This window comes from Centroberyx gerrardi, chromosome 12, assembly GCF_048128805.1.
Source record: "Centroberyx gerrardi isolate f3 chromosome 12, fCenGer3.hap1.cur.20231027, whole genome shotgun sequence".
Lineage (NCBI taxonomy): Eukaryota > Metazoa > Chordata > Actinopteri > Beryciformes > Berycidae > Centroberyx > Centroberyx gerrardi.
This window is the reverse complement of record NC_136008.1, coordinates 27,851,926-27,866,201: the sequence shown is the minus strand read 5'-3', so window position 1 is coordinate 27,866,201 and position 14,276 is coordinate 27,851,926. Positions and strand designations below refer to the sequence as shown.

Here is a 14,276-nt window from a genome sequence, read left to right as displayed (position 1 = left end):
GCTTGGATGTCGGAGCTTACGTGAGGCACCTAAAGGCAGCATCAGTTTCCAGGGAGTGGCCCCTTGCACCTGTCCGACCTGTTTAGGGGACACATGACTCCGGAGGAATTTCCCCGCTGCTCCCGTCCTTTGTTGAACTGAGCCCTCTGTGTCTTTCAGAGAGGGAGACGGAGGGAGAGAGCTAGAAGAGAGCGGGGGAGAAAGAGAGAAGAGAGAGAGAGAGAGAGAGAGAGAGAGAGAGAGAGAGAGAGAGAAGAAGAAGAGAGATGTCGGAACCAGCCACTAATCCCGCTGCCACCTCTTTCCCGGCGCCAACTATTTCTCTACCTTTGGGACTGGAAATATTGCGGACCTACTCTGGAGCGCTTATCTGTTTAGAGATAGTAAGTTGCTTTTTAGACCAAGTTTATTGCTGATGTTTATCTGCAGGTGACTCTAAGAAATACATCAAGTAGCGCCATGCAGAAGCACTATTCTATATTTCTTTGTTTACCATTGAAAAGGCTAATGACCTTTAGTTCTTCATGCCTAGTTAGACGTTATCTCGTAATAACACACAGACTGTGTATGCCCCCTAATGATGGTGCAGGCTACTCAGTGTTTTCAGTCAATGCATTGATTGTCATAGTGATTGCACTATAGGCTGCGTGTATTGCTTACAGTTTGACAGCCGTAAAAAAGTCACATGTAACAAATGCAACTTTGGCTGGACATGGGGATCAAGACACATACTGTTTCTTATAGTACAGGAAAAAAATGTATTTAACCCAATGTGTCATCATCTCCTTTCCTAATATTAAAAATTAATTAATAGCTCAGCCTAGTCAGTAGATCTGTTCTATATCAGCAGGTTTATTTTCTCTCTCTTCTTTCCAATAATTTGGTGCATGACCTTTAACCCTGCAAGGTGACCTCCACAGTGCCCCATCAAAGCTACCAGTAGTCACCAATATGACTACTTATCTATAGGCCTGTTTCCAGCTGTTTGAAGGACTGGATGGATAGGGGTGGCCTCGTTTTAAGGAGCCATTTTTAATGCCATGAAGTTAGTGATGTGACATATGCTTTTCTCACAATATGATTCGATACTGATATGGGGTTCACGATTCAATATAATCACGATACGATGTAATAAATAAAAGTTCAATGACAACAAAGTCTGACTGTGCAGAATTATGTTTATTTCTGAGACACAAATCTTTCTAGCGATGCATTGGCTTGCTAGAATGTAAACAACAATTTAAAAAATGTCTCATTTGTGATTACTACAGCAGAATAAAATGGAGCTAATATCGCGATTCATTTTTCTGCACAACGATATGTATTGTTGCATTTTTGTATTGCGATATTGAATTTTGATATATCGTCACATCCCTACCATGCAGTATAGGCATTATCGAAACAGCATGTTGCTAATGTTAAGGTATTTTCTCCTTCTTCTAAGGAACATGACTATATTAATATCGATCATAAAATACTATTAATCATTGCTGATGTCAAGTCTGCACTGTCATAAAATGTTTTGTGTGCACCATGCCCTTTAACAGCCTGCTACAGGCCTTAATAAATATAATACATATCAATATTACACCTTGTGGTTTCCTCCAGTGTGCCATAAACTGTTCATAAGACGATTCCTGTAAATATACTCACCTGTTAACTGACAACATATGAATGGATCCAGGCAGACTCTGCCATAAGCATTGGTAAACTGAATTTCCCCTATACAATCAAACTCATACTGCCTTTTAGGCTTGGGCGATATCCAAAATGTAATATTGCGATGGGGGGGTGTCTTTTCCATTTTTTTCCATTTCTTTTTGTATTTTATTTTATTTCTTCTAAATTACATACAATTTCTAGGCTATTAATAATAATAATAATGATAATAATAATCATTCTTAGTATTATTATTATTAATAGCCTAAGAAATTGGATTGCATTTATTAGATTGCAGAAACAATGGCCATTTGATGTAATTTGCTCATTCCATTAAATGACACATTTTTCACTACAACTATAATTATTTTTGTTTTTTATTATCCTACCAGTAGTAGATTATAGGTTTATACGTTAAAAAAATTGCACAATTGTGATCTCCCACTCAAATATTGTGGAAAATATTGCGATATTCGATATTATCGAATATCGGCCCAAGCCTACTGCCCTTGTGACCGATATGAATGTTTCTCTGCATCCCCAGTTATTCGGCGGTCTGGTATGGATCCTGGTGGCGTCCTCCAACGTGCCGGTGCCTCTGCTGCAGGGCTGGGTGATGTTCGTCTCCGTCACCACCTTCTTCCTCTCCTCCGCCTACCTCGCTCTCTTCATCACCGGCCTGGCTGACCGCATCAACACCGACTGGAACTTCCTGGTAGGCTTTTGACGAAAGAGCTAATCCATCTGTCCATAAACCGCTCAGGTCTATCTATCTATCTATCTATCTATCTATCTATCTATCTATCTATCTATCCATCTATGACAAAACTAACTAAAGTATGACAGTGGCAGTATATGAACAAAACAATGTGCAGGGAAGGTAAAAAGAAATCCTCCCTTTGAAGGAAAAGAAAGAAAAAAACACAGTTCAGACATGACATGGATTATAACCAAAATAGAGGGAGTTATCCATTAAAAAGCTTGCAACAGGTTAATCCTTACCCAGGAAAGATCCTTTGTGTACTTCAACAATGTGCAGGGAGTTCAGCATGGGTGTGTGTGTGTGTGTGTGTGTGTGTGTGTGTGTGTGTGTGTGTGTGTGTGTGTGTGTGTGTGCATCCCGACCCAAGTCACAGACAAAAGAAGTTTAATAGACTGAATGGGAATTTCCTTTCAAATTAAAATTATAGCATGATAATTTAGCTGGGGAAAAAAAAGCACAAACCTGAAAAAAGAGGCAACCAAGCGCACTGCTATTCCTGCTACTTGACTGTAATATGTTCCAGTATGATAGTTCATCAGGGCAAACACTTAAGATGGCTGCCGGAGTGTTTGATAACGTTGTCGTGGCAACGGGCATTGTTTGGTGTACGAGGCTCGGAGACGTGGTTCAGTGGCAACGGCATGAATTGACTAAATATTCCAGCGGCATTTTCTGAGTGTTATGAACTGTCCAGTGTCCACACATGAAACAATGACAGCATTATGAAAATTCAAAGCCGGCCATCTTGTGTGTGTGTATCAAAGGACATTACTGTGATCCATCAGGAAGTTCTCTATCAAGCTAGGCCATAATCCATATAGATGATGGCAGGTGTTTGACCTTATCTACCTTATTCCTCCTGATGTGGGAAAAGTAAATAACAGTTTCTGTCAAGCTGATTGCTGCTCGACTATTTTAAAGTCGGATTTTTGGCACGACTGCTATGATACGCTAATGGATATTCCACAAAAGAATAGCCTTACTCCGGATCACACCCACAACATGGCTCTTATCCAAATGTGTGTGTGTAGCAAGTTACAGTGCTAATCATCGTAGAAGTCACCCTGAGTTCACTCTACATTAATGCTGCAGGAATTTTCAAACAGCAGTGCAGCAGCATGATCTGATAGCTGTTGATTAGCTAATAAGGAGTGCTGCTTGTTGAAAGATAGGTTCTTACATTTACTTCACTAAAATGATCACACTTAGACGCTCAACAGCTCATTTATTTACCAGCATTCTTGTATGATCATACAAAGCTTTGTGTGACTTTTTTTTTGTGTGTCTTCCTTGGAATTAACTTATTTAAATAATGACCTCACCACCAAAACACTGTCAAACAATGATATGGTTGCACCGTTACAGCCTTACACCTAGCTGATAAGCAGTGACACTTCCCCATCCCAGCCAAACTGAAACATCTTAACTATGTAAATTGAACCAGCCACATCTCCTGGTGACGTCTGTGGCCATGTATGACTCAATACCACTGTAGACCTCAGCCAGGCTGTCACTGTGACAGACGTTAGTGACCGCTTTAATACACATTAACTACTAAAAGGGGTGTGTTCAAGGTGACTTGAAGGTCTTCGAAACCTGGTAATGGTGATTCAGAGAGGGAACACCGGGATAGCAGCCCTGGTCCATGAGTCCAGTGGGCCAAAAAAAGGCCGGACAATTATCATAAGTAGAGTCATAATAATCAGAGTCATAAGTAGGTTCCATAAAGTCAGGATTTGTTCTGGGACCTGGGAATACATCATCAATCAGAGTCTATACAGGGATAAAAAAAAATTCCATGGGGCAGAAAAATGAATCGTGATATTAGCTCCATTTTATTCTGAAAGCAGCATCACAGTACAATCTCCTGCTACGTCTTTGCAGAGGATTCTACTATAAAGCCGAGGGCGTGCAGACATAGCTGTAACCCTATATGAGAGAAATGCTGTGTTGCGTCATTGTGGAGGACTCTGCTGCTGGGTCTGGGCTCTCAGACAGAGGCTGCAGGCCCCGCTCCCAGGGGCAGCCGGGCATGTGGTGTTGTTTGTTTTCGGCCGAACAATGAGTGACATGGATGATGAGCTCACGGCAAAGCCCAACAAAGGCCCGCCTGTAGGCCCGCCTGTAGCCCCGCCAGGCCCGCAGAGTCCACAACGCAGACTCTCATCAACCTGCTTTCTGACACTCCTCCTCTCCCTCCTCTCTCTCTCTCTCTCTCTCTCTCCTTCTTTCTGTCTCTCTCCACGGTGCTTTCACTCCACATTTCTCCCTTCTCCTACTTTTTCTCCTTGATTCTCTCTTATTCTACGTATGGATGCGTGCGTGTGTGTGTGTGTGTGTGTGTGTGTGTGTGAGAGAGAGAGAGAGAGAGAGAGAGAGAGAGAGAGAGCAAGATGGCGGACGTGACCACGTGAGTGGGACGTCTCGCGAGAGTTCAAGATGGCGGCTGTGACCGCGCAGTTTGAACAAAGGGGGTTTTGGAACCAAGATGGAGTTGGAGTTAGGCAGCTAAACCAACACCATCTAATTCTTAGGTAGCAATGAATGTGTAGTGAGATGTGGGTGTGTGTGTGTGTGTGTGTGGGTTAGTAAGGGAGAGAGAGAGAGAGAGAGAGAAAGGGGGAAACACTCAGGGTAAACCTAGAGGTTCTACTCGCCGTCTAGAGACACAACAATAGCTTTTACCACACAGGAACTCGGGGTACGACTTGGAAATAGTACGCCGGGTTACTGGTCTTTGAACTGGTAAAAGGCAGTATATTGGCTTTATACAGTGGCTACTAACATGGATGCAAGCTCAGCGGCATGCAATTGAACACAAATCAGCTTCACATCAACACAATCAAATTAAGCAGCAAGCATAATGATTGAGGTATTATTCATACAGCATAATATGGACGCGGCGGTCCGATGCGCTTCCCAATACGCACAAATACAGCTTCTGATCAGTAAGCTTAATTAACACACCTATTCTAGTCTCTGCCCAGAACCAAAGCCTCTTACTTGGGAATCACTCTCGAGTGATTGGTGTGTGGTTGAGTCCGTCTTATCGATCCGGGGTTTTCCCAGGATATCTGCGGGACCGTTATCTCTCCGTGCATGGAACAACGGCCAGCTGGCTTTCCTCGTAGGCAGCGAAGATGTCTGCCAGGAGTCGACTTGGTTGACGAAACGTATCCTTACGTTGTCTTCTTGGAGGGAAGGAGTGTCCTTAGCTGTATTCTCTTCCAGTCCACTTCTGCAGGTCTGCTACCCACGGCAGTGCGTGTAAGGAGTTAGATGCACAAACAGCTAATCTAATCCTTCTGGATCCAACAGTGTTATGGTTAACGCTAAACAGTCTGGTCTCGTCCCGCGAGTTGAAGACTGCGCCTCGGCTAAACAAAAGAATAGTTCGAACGTTTCAGGTACCACCTTGTTCAGCAACGGGGTCGCAATAAGGGGCGATGAGGAAAGGTATCTCTGGAATTTATACTCTTGGTGACGTCATGGGGACATCCCGGGGTTCTCCCGAGTCTCGTCCAATGAGAGACCAGAGGTTGGGTTTCAGCCATTTGCACCTAGGTGTGAACTTCAGGGCCTGTTGGAATTTTGGCGCTGCTTTCCTTTGTTTAAGGTCCTAGCCCAGCGGGTGGGCTAGAGTTCAGGTTTCTGATTCCCTTGTTAGGCCGGTGTTTTAGGCTTTCAATCTTACATGTAGGCCTTTCCTTTGTTTGACCACATGGCCTGGCCCAACACTACCTTTTCCCATGTTTGCTATATCTGCCATGTTATGCTTTGCTATTCATTTAGAACGGTGGTTCTCAACATGGGGTCCAGGGACCACCAGGGGTCCTTAAGGGGGTTCCAGGGGGTCCACAGCAAATGGATGAATTCATTTACAAGACATTAACACAATTAGAGAATGTAGAAGAATGACTGTTTTGATCATAGTTTCTCTGTTATCTCTTTACCTACAATACAGATAGTCATGGAATTCTGGATAAAATTGTATCTAACAATAAAAATATTCTCAGATTAGGGTCTCATTTGGGTCTGTGGCCCTAATGTGGACTAAATTAGGGGTCCTTGATATGAAAAAGGTTGAGAATCACTGATTTAGAAGAGTCAGTCTTCATTATATGAATGCTGAAGTACAGATGCATTCTTTGTAGAAGTCCTACATCTGTGCTGCATTATGATAACGACACAATAGGATAAAACTGATATATTGGTCATTCCTTGTTCCCCAGCTACTGAAAGGAGAACAAAACAAGTCCCAACAGTTTGTCTGGGGTGGTGGAGAAGTGGAACTTGCACAGTGCCGGCGTTCCGCGCTCGCAACCTGAAACCCTTGAACTTTCTTATTTATTTCTTTTAATCCATTCTCTCTCCTTTTCCCCAGGATCTGGTGTACCATTTCGCAGCCTTGCTTTTCTACTTTGCCGCCTTCGTGTTGGAGGCGGCCACCACAGCGGCTAATGGAGGAGCCCACATCAAGCCGACCCCTAACAGCACTGAAACGGTCATGTGTATAACCTACCCCCGGGGCAATATATTCACCGTGCTAGACGAGAGGCAATACAGTATTAATGTGGCAGCTACGGTGAGTGCTGTAGATCTTTTTTAAATTGGGAAGTTATTGCACACTATATTACCTATATGTTAGGGGTGTAACGGTACACGTATTCGTACCGGACCGTTTCGGTACAGGACTTTCGGTACGGTGCAGATGTGTACCGAATGCAATCTTAGTAGGCTTGTTTTGCGTGCGGAACATACTTCAAATCAGAGTTCCCACACGAACATATTAAGTGGCGGACCGGACGTTTGTTTAGTCTCCGCCTCGCACTTTGAGCGCACTACACAGACAGCACGCTTAGCTTAGCTTAGCCTAGCCTAGCCTCTGGCTAGCGAACGTCATGACCAATGCAAACGATAAGCCAGAGCTTGAAGACCCTCCCTTACCGTTAAGGTCTCCTTTGTTCAGTAGTGATCGGGTATGTTTCTGGCAACACGTCAAAACTTGATAACTCATTTGAAACGGCACCACGCGAATGTGAATATCACTGCTGCAAGGAAAAAAACGAGCGTAGTGCAAACGCTGCTCCCTTCGCCATTTAAACAGCCTTTCGCTGGTAATTCAGATCGGGCCAAAGCAATAACAAATGCTGCACTTTAGTCAATGTGGAAAAGTTCATTTCCTAAAAAAAGAAAAGATTATTCTAGTTATTTATATTTTTTATTATATTTTATATATTTCTTATTATATTTTATATTTTGTTTAATTTATTTGAGAATATTTTATTTATTGGAGAACTTATTAGTAGTAGTTTGCAGCAGTATTCTATTTTTTATTCTATTTTATTTTTATATATTTTATTTTTTATTGTTTCATTTAAAATTTTATAAAAAAAAATTATAAACTGTTGATGTTTACAAAAGTTCATAATAAACGACAAGCAATTTTATGTTTTGCATTTTTTCCCCTTACTGTACCGAAAATGAACCAAACCGTGACTTCAAAACCGAGGTACGTACCGAACCGTGATTTTTGTGTACCGTTACACCCCTACTATATGTACATTCAGACCACCTCAGATTTGAGGACCTGCCTTGTGTTTTTTTTATTTTTTTATTTTTTTTATTTTGCACAATAAAACAAAGCAGCAAAAACACAACAACAAAAGAGAAGAAGCAAATTGTGCAGGTGAGATTTAGAAAACCCCTAGAGGCTTATAGAAGGAATCTCACCTCAATACGCATTATAAGCAAATACAAAAGTCATGTAATCCAACAAAAATAATCAAACAAGCAACCATAAGATCAAAAAGCAAACATAAAGTAGGCAGGATAAAACAAGAAAAGACAAAAATACAATATAATAATAAAAATGATGTAATGAGGGTGTGGGTGCTTTGGCGTATGTGTGCGTACTGAAGCACACTTGTGTTCAGACAACTCCTTACAAAAGAGAGAGAGAGAGAGAGAAAGATAGTCAAAGATAGATAGTCAGATATGATCAGTTCGGATAGTTAAGTTTGGTTCATTAGACGGGTCTTAAGCCTATATTTGAAATTCTTGAGAGAAGTAGACTGAAATGCAATTTGAATATAACTGTTCCATAGCTGAGCCCCCCTATATCTAATAGAGAATTGACAGAGCCCAGTACGGAACATTGGGAGGTGTAACCATTTGGCATGTCTCGTATTAAAGTTGTGTACATCACCGTTCGGCTGGAAAAATGCTTTACAAGGCAAGGGAAGCGAAGCAGACTGATGCAAAATTTTGAAAATAAAAACACAAGTTTGGTATTTATTTATGTTAAAAAATTGATAGGATCTTGAGCTGATTGAAGAGAGGGGCTGAGTGGTCAGCCCTACTGCTGAATGTGGCAATTCTGCAAAACTTTTTTTGCAAAATATAAAGCTTATGAAGGTGGGTGGGATAAGTAGCTCCCCAAATGATATTGCAATATATGAGGTACGGATAAATTAAGCTATAATAAAGAGTTAATAGACACTTCTGATGAACCAAACTTCGAAATTTGCCGATGATGCCAAAAGATTTGGACATTTTATTGCAAACAAAACGAATATGACTCTTCCAGCTTAGAGTTTCATCAATCAGGACTCCAAGGAAACTTGTGGATGAGACCTGGGTAATTGGGTTATTTCCAATGGAGAGACAAGAGTTAGATTTACAATATTTTTTATTTTTTGATGTAAATATGATAAAATTGGATTTTTTGACATAATTTGTTTAATTTGAACCATTTGGAAATATTTCCTAAATCAGAATTAGCTTTGGCCATAAGTACAGAGAAATTAGTATGTGAGAGAAATAAATTGGTATCATCGGCAAAAAGTACTGGGAATAAGGAGGACAAAGCTGCAGCCAGGTCATTAATATAAATAAGGAATAGGAGTGGTCCTAGAATAGATCCCTGTGGGATCCCACATGTTAAAATGGCACTATCCGATGACCATCCATTAATAACAAACTGTTGTTGATTATGAATATAATTGTAAAACCATTTATAAGTGATTCCAGTAAAACCATAGTGTAACAGTTTTTGGAGTAAGATGTCATGATTAACAGTGTCAAAAGCTTTAGATAAGTCAAGAAATATTCCTAAAGCATATTCATTGTTATTCAAAGCAGTATGAATTTTGTCAACCAGTTGAAGCACAGCCATTTCTGTAGAATAATTTTTCCTAAATCCATATTGGTGTTCATACAGGACGTTCCACTCCTGCAGATGTTTCATCATTCTATTGTAAACCAACTTCTCCAAAATCTTTGAGAAACATGGAAGGACAGAAATAGGGCGGTAATTATTAAATGAACTTCGGTCTCCAGATTTAAACACAGGAACTACTTTAGCAATTTTAAGGTCATTAGGTATTATTCCAGTTTCTAGAGATTTGGTAAAGATATAGGTCAATGGCTTGATAATTGAGGAACTAATTTTGATGATCAAACATGACCTGACCTCATCATGACCAGCTGCCGAATCTCTCATATTGGCAATGATGTCCATGATTTCATGGACATCATTGTTCATTTGTATTATGCATTTGTGCCTCAGTGTATTGGATTGGTGTCCATACACTGACATCTACAGACAAGTTTAAAGGCAATAGTGATGGGACAATATATTGAAATTCAATATATTGCGATATATATATATATATATATATACATATTGCGATATATATATATATATATTGCGATAGATTGTTGACAGTACGTATCGTGGGGCAGAAAAATGAATGGTGATATTAGCTCCATTTTATTCTGCTGTAGTAATCACAAATGAGACGCTTGACCATCACAGTTTCACAAGCTTTCCATCCAAATTATATTATTTACACTTTGTAATGACATTTTTAAATTGTTGTTTATATTCTAGCAGCCAATGCCATCGCTAGAAAGATTTGTGGCTCAGAAATAAACATAACTCTGCACAGTCAGACTGTGTTGTCATTGAACTTTTATTTATTACATCGTATCATGGTTGTATGTAATCGTGAACCCCATATCGCGTATTGAATCATATTGTGAGATAAACATATCGTCCCATCCCTAAAAGGCAATAATGTATGGTCACAGAATAGAGAGGAAGAGGCAAAAAGGAGAAGACATTGACATCCGTAATGCTTTTAAAGGCAATTTCTGAATCTTTTCATACAAAATAGGAATGAAATGCAAGTGTGTTTGTGTATGTAGCCCCATGTCTAATTCCTGTGACTTTAGTGGCGAAGTGATTGATGAAGGAGAACATCTCATAGAATCTCAGTTTGCATTAGAATCCACACCATTTCAAAATAGGAGTGCTAATTTAGGATCACTGTCCAGGCCCCATTGACCGTTCTAATTCACTGTATTCAGAAAGGTAAATTCATTGTAATCAGAAAGGTAAAACTGATTCGACATCAGCGCTCTCTCGCTCAGAGGCTATCAATAAGTACTATTGAAGAACCAGCTCAGTGGGTTTAGCTGTTTACATGCATCATCAATCAAATCAATCAACAGAATAGTCTGAAAAAGAGGTCCCCAAAAAATGAAACCACAGAAACCAGTTTAATACAGAAGTAAGCCAGGCATCTTAACCAGGTTTCTCATAATCAGAATATGAGCCTAGCTGTGTTATTGTAAAGCAGTTATGACGTTTACATGCGTAAGTGGGTTAATAACAGAATTCTCTGTGTATGTAAACGTAGCCAATAAGGATTTCAGCAGAAGACCATGGGATCCTTCAGTTGAAGTTAAAACATGTAAATCACCAAAATTGAAGTTATGATGTTTTCACCCGACAGTGATATGTAGGTTACACAGGATGGCAGAGTCGCAATAGAGCAGAGGAAAGTAACTAAGTACATTTATTCAAGTACTGGCACTTTACTCAAGTATTTCCATTTTGTGAGACTTTCTACTTTTCCTCCACTACATTTCAGAGGGAAATCTTGTACTTCTTCCTCCACTACATTTATCTGACAGCTGGAGTTACTAGTTACTTTACAGAATAAGGTTTTACATGCAAAACATATGATAAGCTCATAAAATATGTTGCATTTTTTAGAGTTTAAACTCCCAACAGTATATGGAGCAGTTAGACGACAACATTAAAATACTTCTTACAGGTTAATGCATCAATAATTTAACACTCTGACAGAATGACGACTTTTACTTTTGATACTTCAGTACATTTTACTGCTAATACTTCTATACTATTACTTAAGTAAACTTTTGAATGCAGGACTTTTATTTTTAATGGAGCATTTTTCCATTACAGAATAGAGTGTACCCTTCTCTTTAACTACACCACTGGATTATGCTTAGTCCTTGTCTTCTAATGAAGATCTCTTGAATGAAATCTTGTAGTCAAAGACTAGGCTTCAAAACAAGTCAGTGACATAAGACATTACAAGCTCAGCGACTAACTACTTGACTGTTATTAACACTCTCTCCTTGTCTTCTTTCTCAGATATTTGCCTTTGTGGTGACGCTATGCTACGCCTGCAGTATGTTCATGGGCTTCAAGAGGTGGAGGATGTAACCCAGCAGCACCAACTATCCACATCGACTCATTTTGCAACTGCTTCATAATGTTGTTCATCATGTATTACACCATCCGCCACACTGTCCAGAGCTCTTACTCATAGAGAGCACTTCCACACTACTGTGCAGTTCAGTTCAGGTCAGTTAAAGCTTTATTTCTTGAGAGGAAACTGATGTCAGCAAGCAGTTGCATAAAACACACACCGCAAAAGAACATATGACAAAACTGCTGCCTCAGTCAAAAAAATCATTGAAGATTTCTGGACAATATGAGCAGATTCAAGAATGTTCTCTTAGGACTCTGACTATTGAAACATCCTTATGACTAATGGATTTTGGTTGGTTTCAAAATAAAGTAAGATCAGACTGGATTCTTAAAGGTCTTTTAAAACAGAGTGTAAGAATAGCCGTTTTTTCTTTTTTTACAACATTTTGCAGCAATGTAGATGGGTCATTTTGTCAACTCTTACATTGTTTCATTATGGTTTTGTTCCTTTTATCCCCTTTGTTATCCACACAGACATTGCCCAATATTTCCCATTTCCACTACAACAAAAAATTGCTCATGTATGACTGACTAAAGGTTATGAACAGCAATCCAATGTGATGGCGCCACTTGCTGGAAAGACCCTGAAAAGCAATGAGATGAAGTTTTCACTATCCTCCAGTTACCTTGGTGCTTAGATCTATTCAGACTCACCCTAGATTTAATACGATCATGTGTGTTATTACATTCTTTTTTTTTAATGTTCATTATTTAAAATGTGACTTGATATTTGAATTTCAAAGTTTCTCATTTCTTATTGTGAGCACTTTTTATCCGTCTAATACTGGCAATGTTTTCTCTGTACACCCAACACGGTTGTTAGGCATGATGTCACTATTTTACATTCTGAATGAGTATTTGTCACTTTGTGATGTTTGTATACCTGAGGAAGCAGTCGGGTTAGAAGCTAGATGCAAATTAGTCTTTGCATTTGTTTTAAGCTGCTTTGTGGGGCCAAATGGGTGGAGTTCACCACCTCAGGACAGATCAGGTTGTAGGTCAGTGGTTCTCAACGTGGGGTCCGAGGACCACCAGGGGTCCTTGAGGGGGTTCCAGGAGGTCCCCAGCAAACTGATGAATTGTTAAACTTCACCATTATTTCATTTACAAGAAGTTAACACCATTAGAGAATGTAGAAGAATGACTGTTTTGATCATAGTTTCACTGTTATCTCTCTACCTACAATACAGATAGTCATGGAATTCTGGACAAAATCATATCTAACAACAAAAATATTCTCAGATTTGGGTCTGAGAGACAAAATCTCATCAAATGGGGGTCTGTGGCTCTTGATATGAAAAAGGTTGAGAATCACTGTTGTAGATTACAGAAAAGTATACTAAGTTGACTGAAAAAAGTGTTATGGGACTCATTGTGTTGTCCTGTGTGGCTAACCCCACCCATCTGGCATTTATTGTATGTAGGCTTAAACAAACCAACAAATTCTTTACAAATATTACTTATTATTACTTATAAAAATCCCTGTTCCACCACTAACTAATGTTTTAATATGATAATGAAAAATGGGCCTTTTATCCCCCAAAGCTCTGCTACTGTGATATGCCATGCCATTGTCACCTACTGATTTATTTCAAATATTTATCATTATTTACTGACTGATCATTTAAGTAGAGGACATTTAGTGTGTGATCCTTCTTGTGAAATAACTGAGGCATCATAAAATTGCCCAAATCAGTAACAATCTTAAACTGGCTACACGTACATGATTCCTAGATGCATTTATACTCTTGTATGCATTAGGCTATTAAGTTATGTTAATATTAATTTAAAATATTTTGTAAAAAAGGCGGTTTGAGGAAGATGTTTTGATTTTTTGCTGTTGTTGACATTTTAAATGCATTGTAGACGTACAGAAATAAAGGTTTTGAAGAAAACAAAAGCACTTGTGTTTGCATCATGATGGAATTTATTAACTGTGTTAACCATAATTTTTCAACAATGCAGATGCATTGAAAAAAAAAAACTACATTGAATCAGACGTATGGACAACCTGTTCCTTCACAATAGTTCTTAACGTGAAAAGTGTTTTGACGTGGTTTTATGGTATTCTTATCTTCTATTCTATAGTTCACACAGTTGTCTAAACTCTTTTGAATTGTGCTGAACTAATGATAATCTAATGAAACTGTTTCCTTGTTTTCACACAAATTAGAAAACTGCAGTGCATATATCATAAATACTCTAGCCTGACAGAAACAAAAGGCTTGATGAGGAATAAAGTCATTGGTTACAGCAGTAAACTTG

At 39.4% G+C, this 14,276-nt stretch overlaps 1 protein-coding gene across 1 annotated transcript; it reads left to right on the top strand.

The window, feature by feature from the left end:
* Positions 1 to 260: 260 nt before the first annotated feature.
* Positions 261 to 13,887, top strand: mal2 (mal, T cell differentiation protein 2). The gene is made up of 4 exons (XM_071913094.2): positions 261 to 383; positions 2,204 to 2,374; positions 6,807 to 7,007; positions 11,892 to 13,887. The coding sequence occupies exons 1-4, from the start codon at positions 267 to 269 to the stop codon at positions 11,961 to 11,963; spliced, it is 561 nt and encodes a 186-aa protein (XP_071769195.2). The 5' UTR covers positions 261 to 266; the 3' UTR covers positions 11,964 to 13,887.
* Positions 13,888 to 14,276: the final 389 nt, after the last annotated feature.

Coding starts and splice junctions, on each gene's coding strand:
- mal2 (XM_071913094.2), top strand. CDS start 267: ATGTCGGAACCAGCCACTAATCCCGCTGCCACCTCTTTCCCGGCGCCA. Junction 384..2,203: donor CGCTTATCTGTTTAGAGATA/GTAAGTTGCTTT, acceptor CTGCATCCCCAG/TTATTCGGCGGTCTGGTATG. Junction 2,375..6,806: donor ACACCGACTGGAACTTCCTG/GTAGGCTTTTGA, acceptor CCTTTTCCCCAG/GATCTGGTGTACCATTTCGC.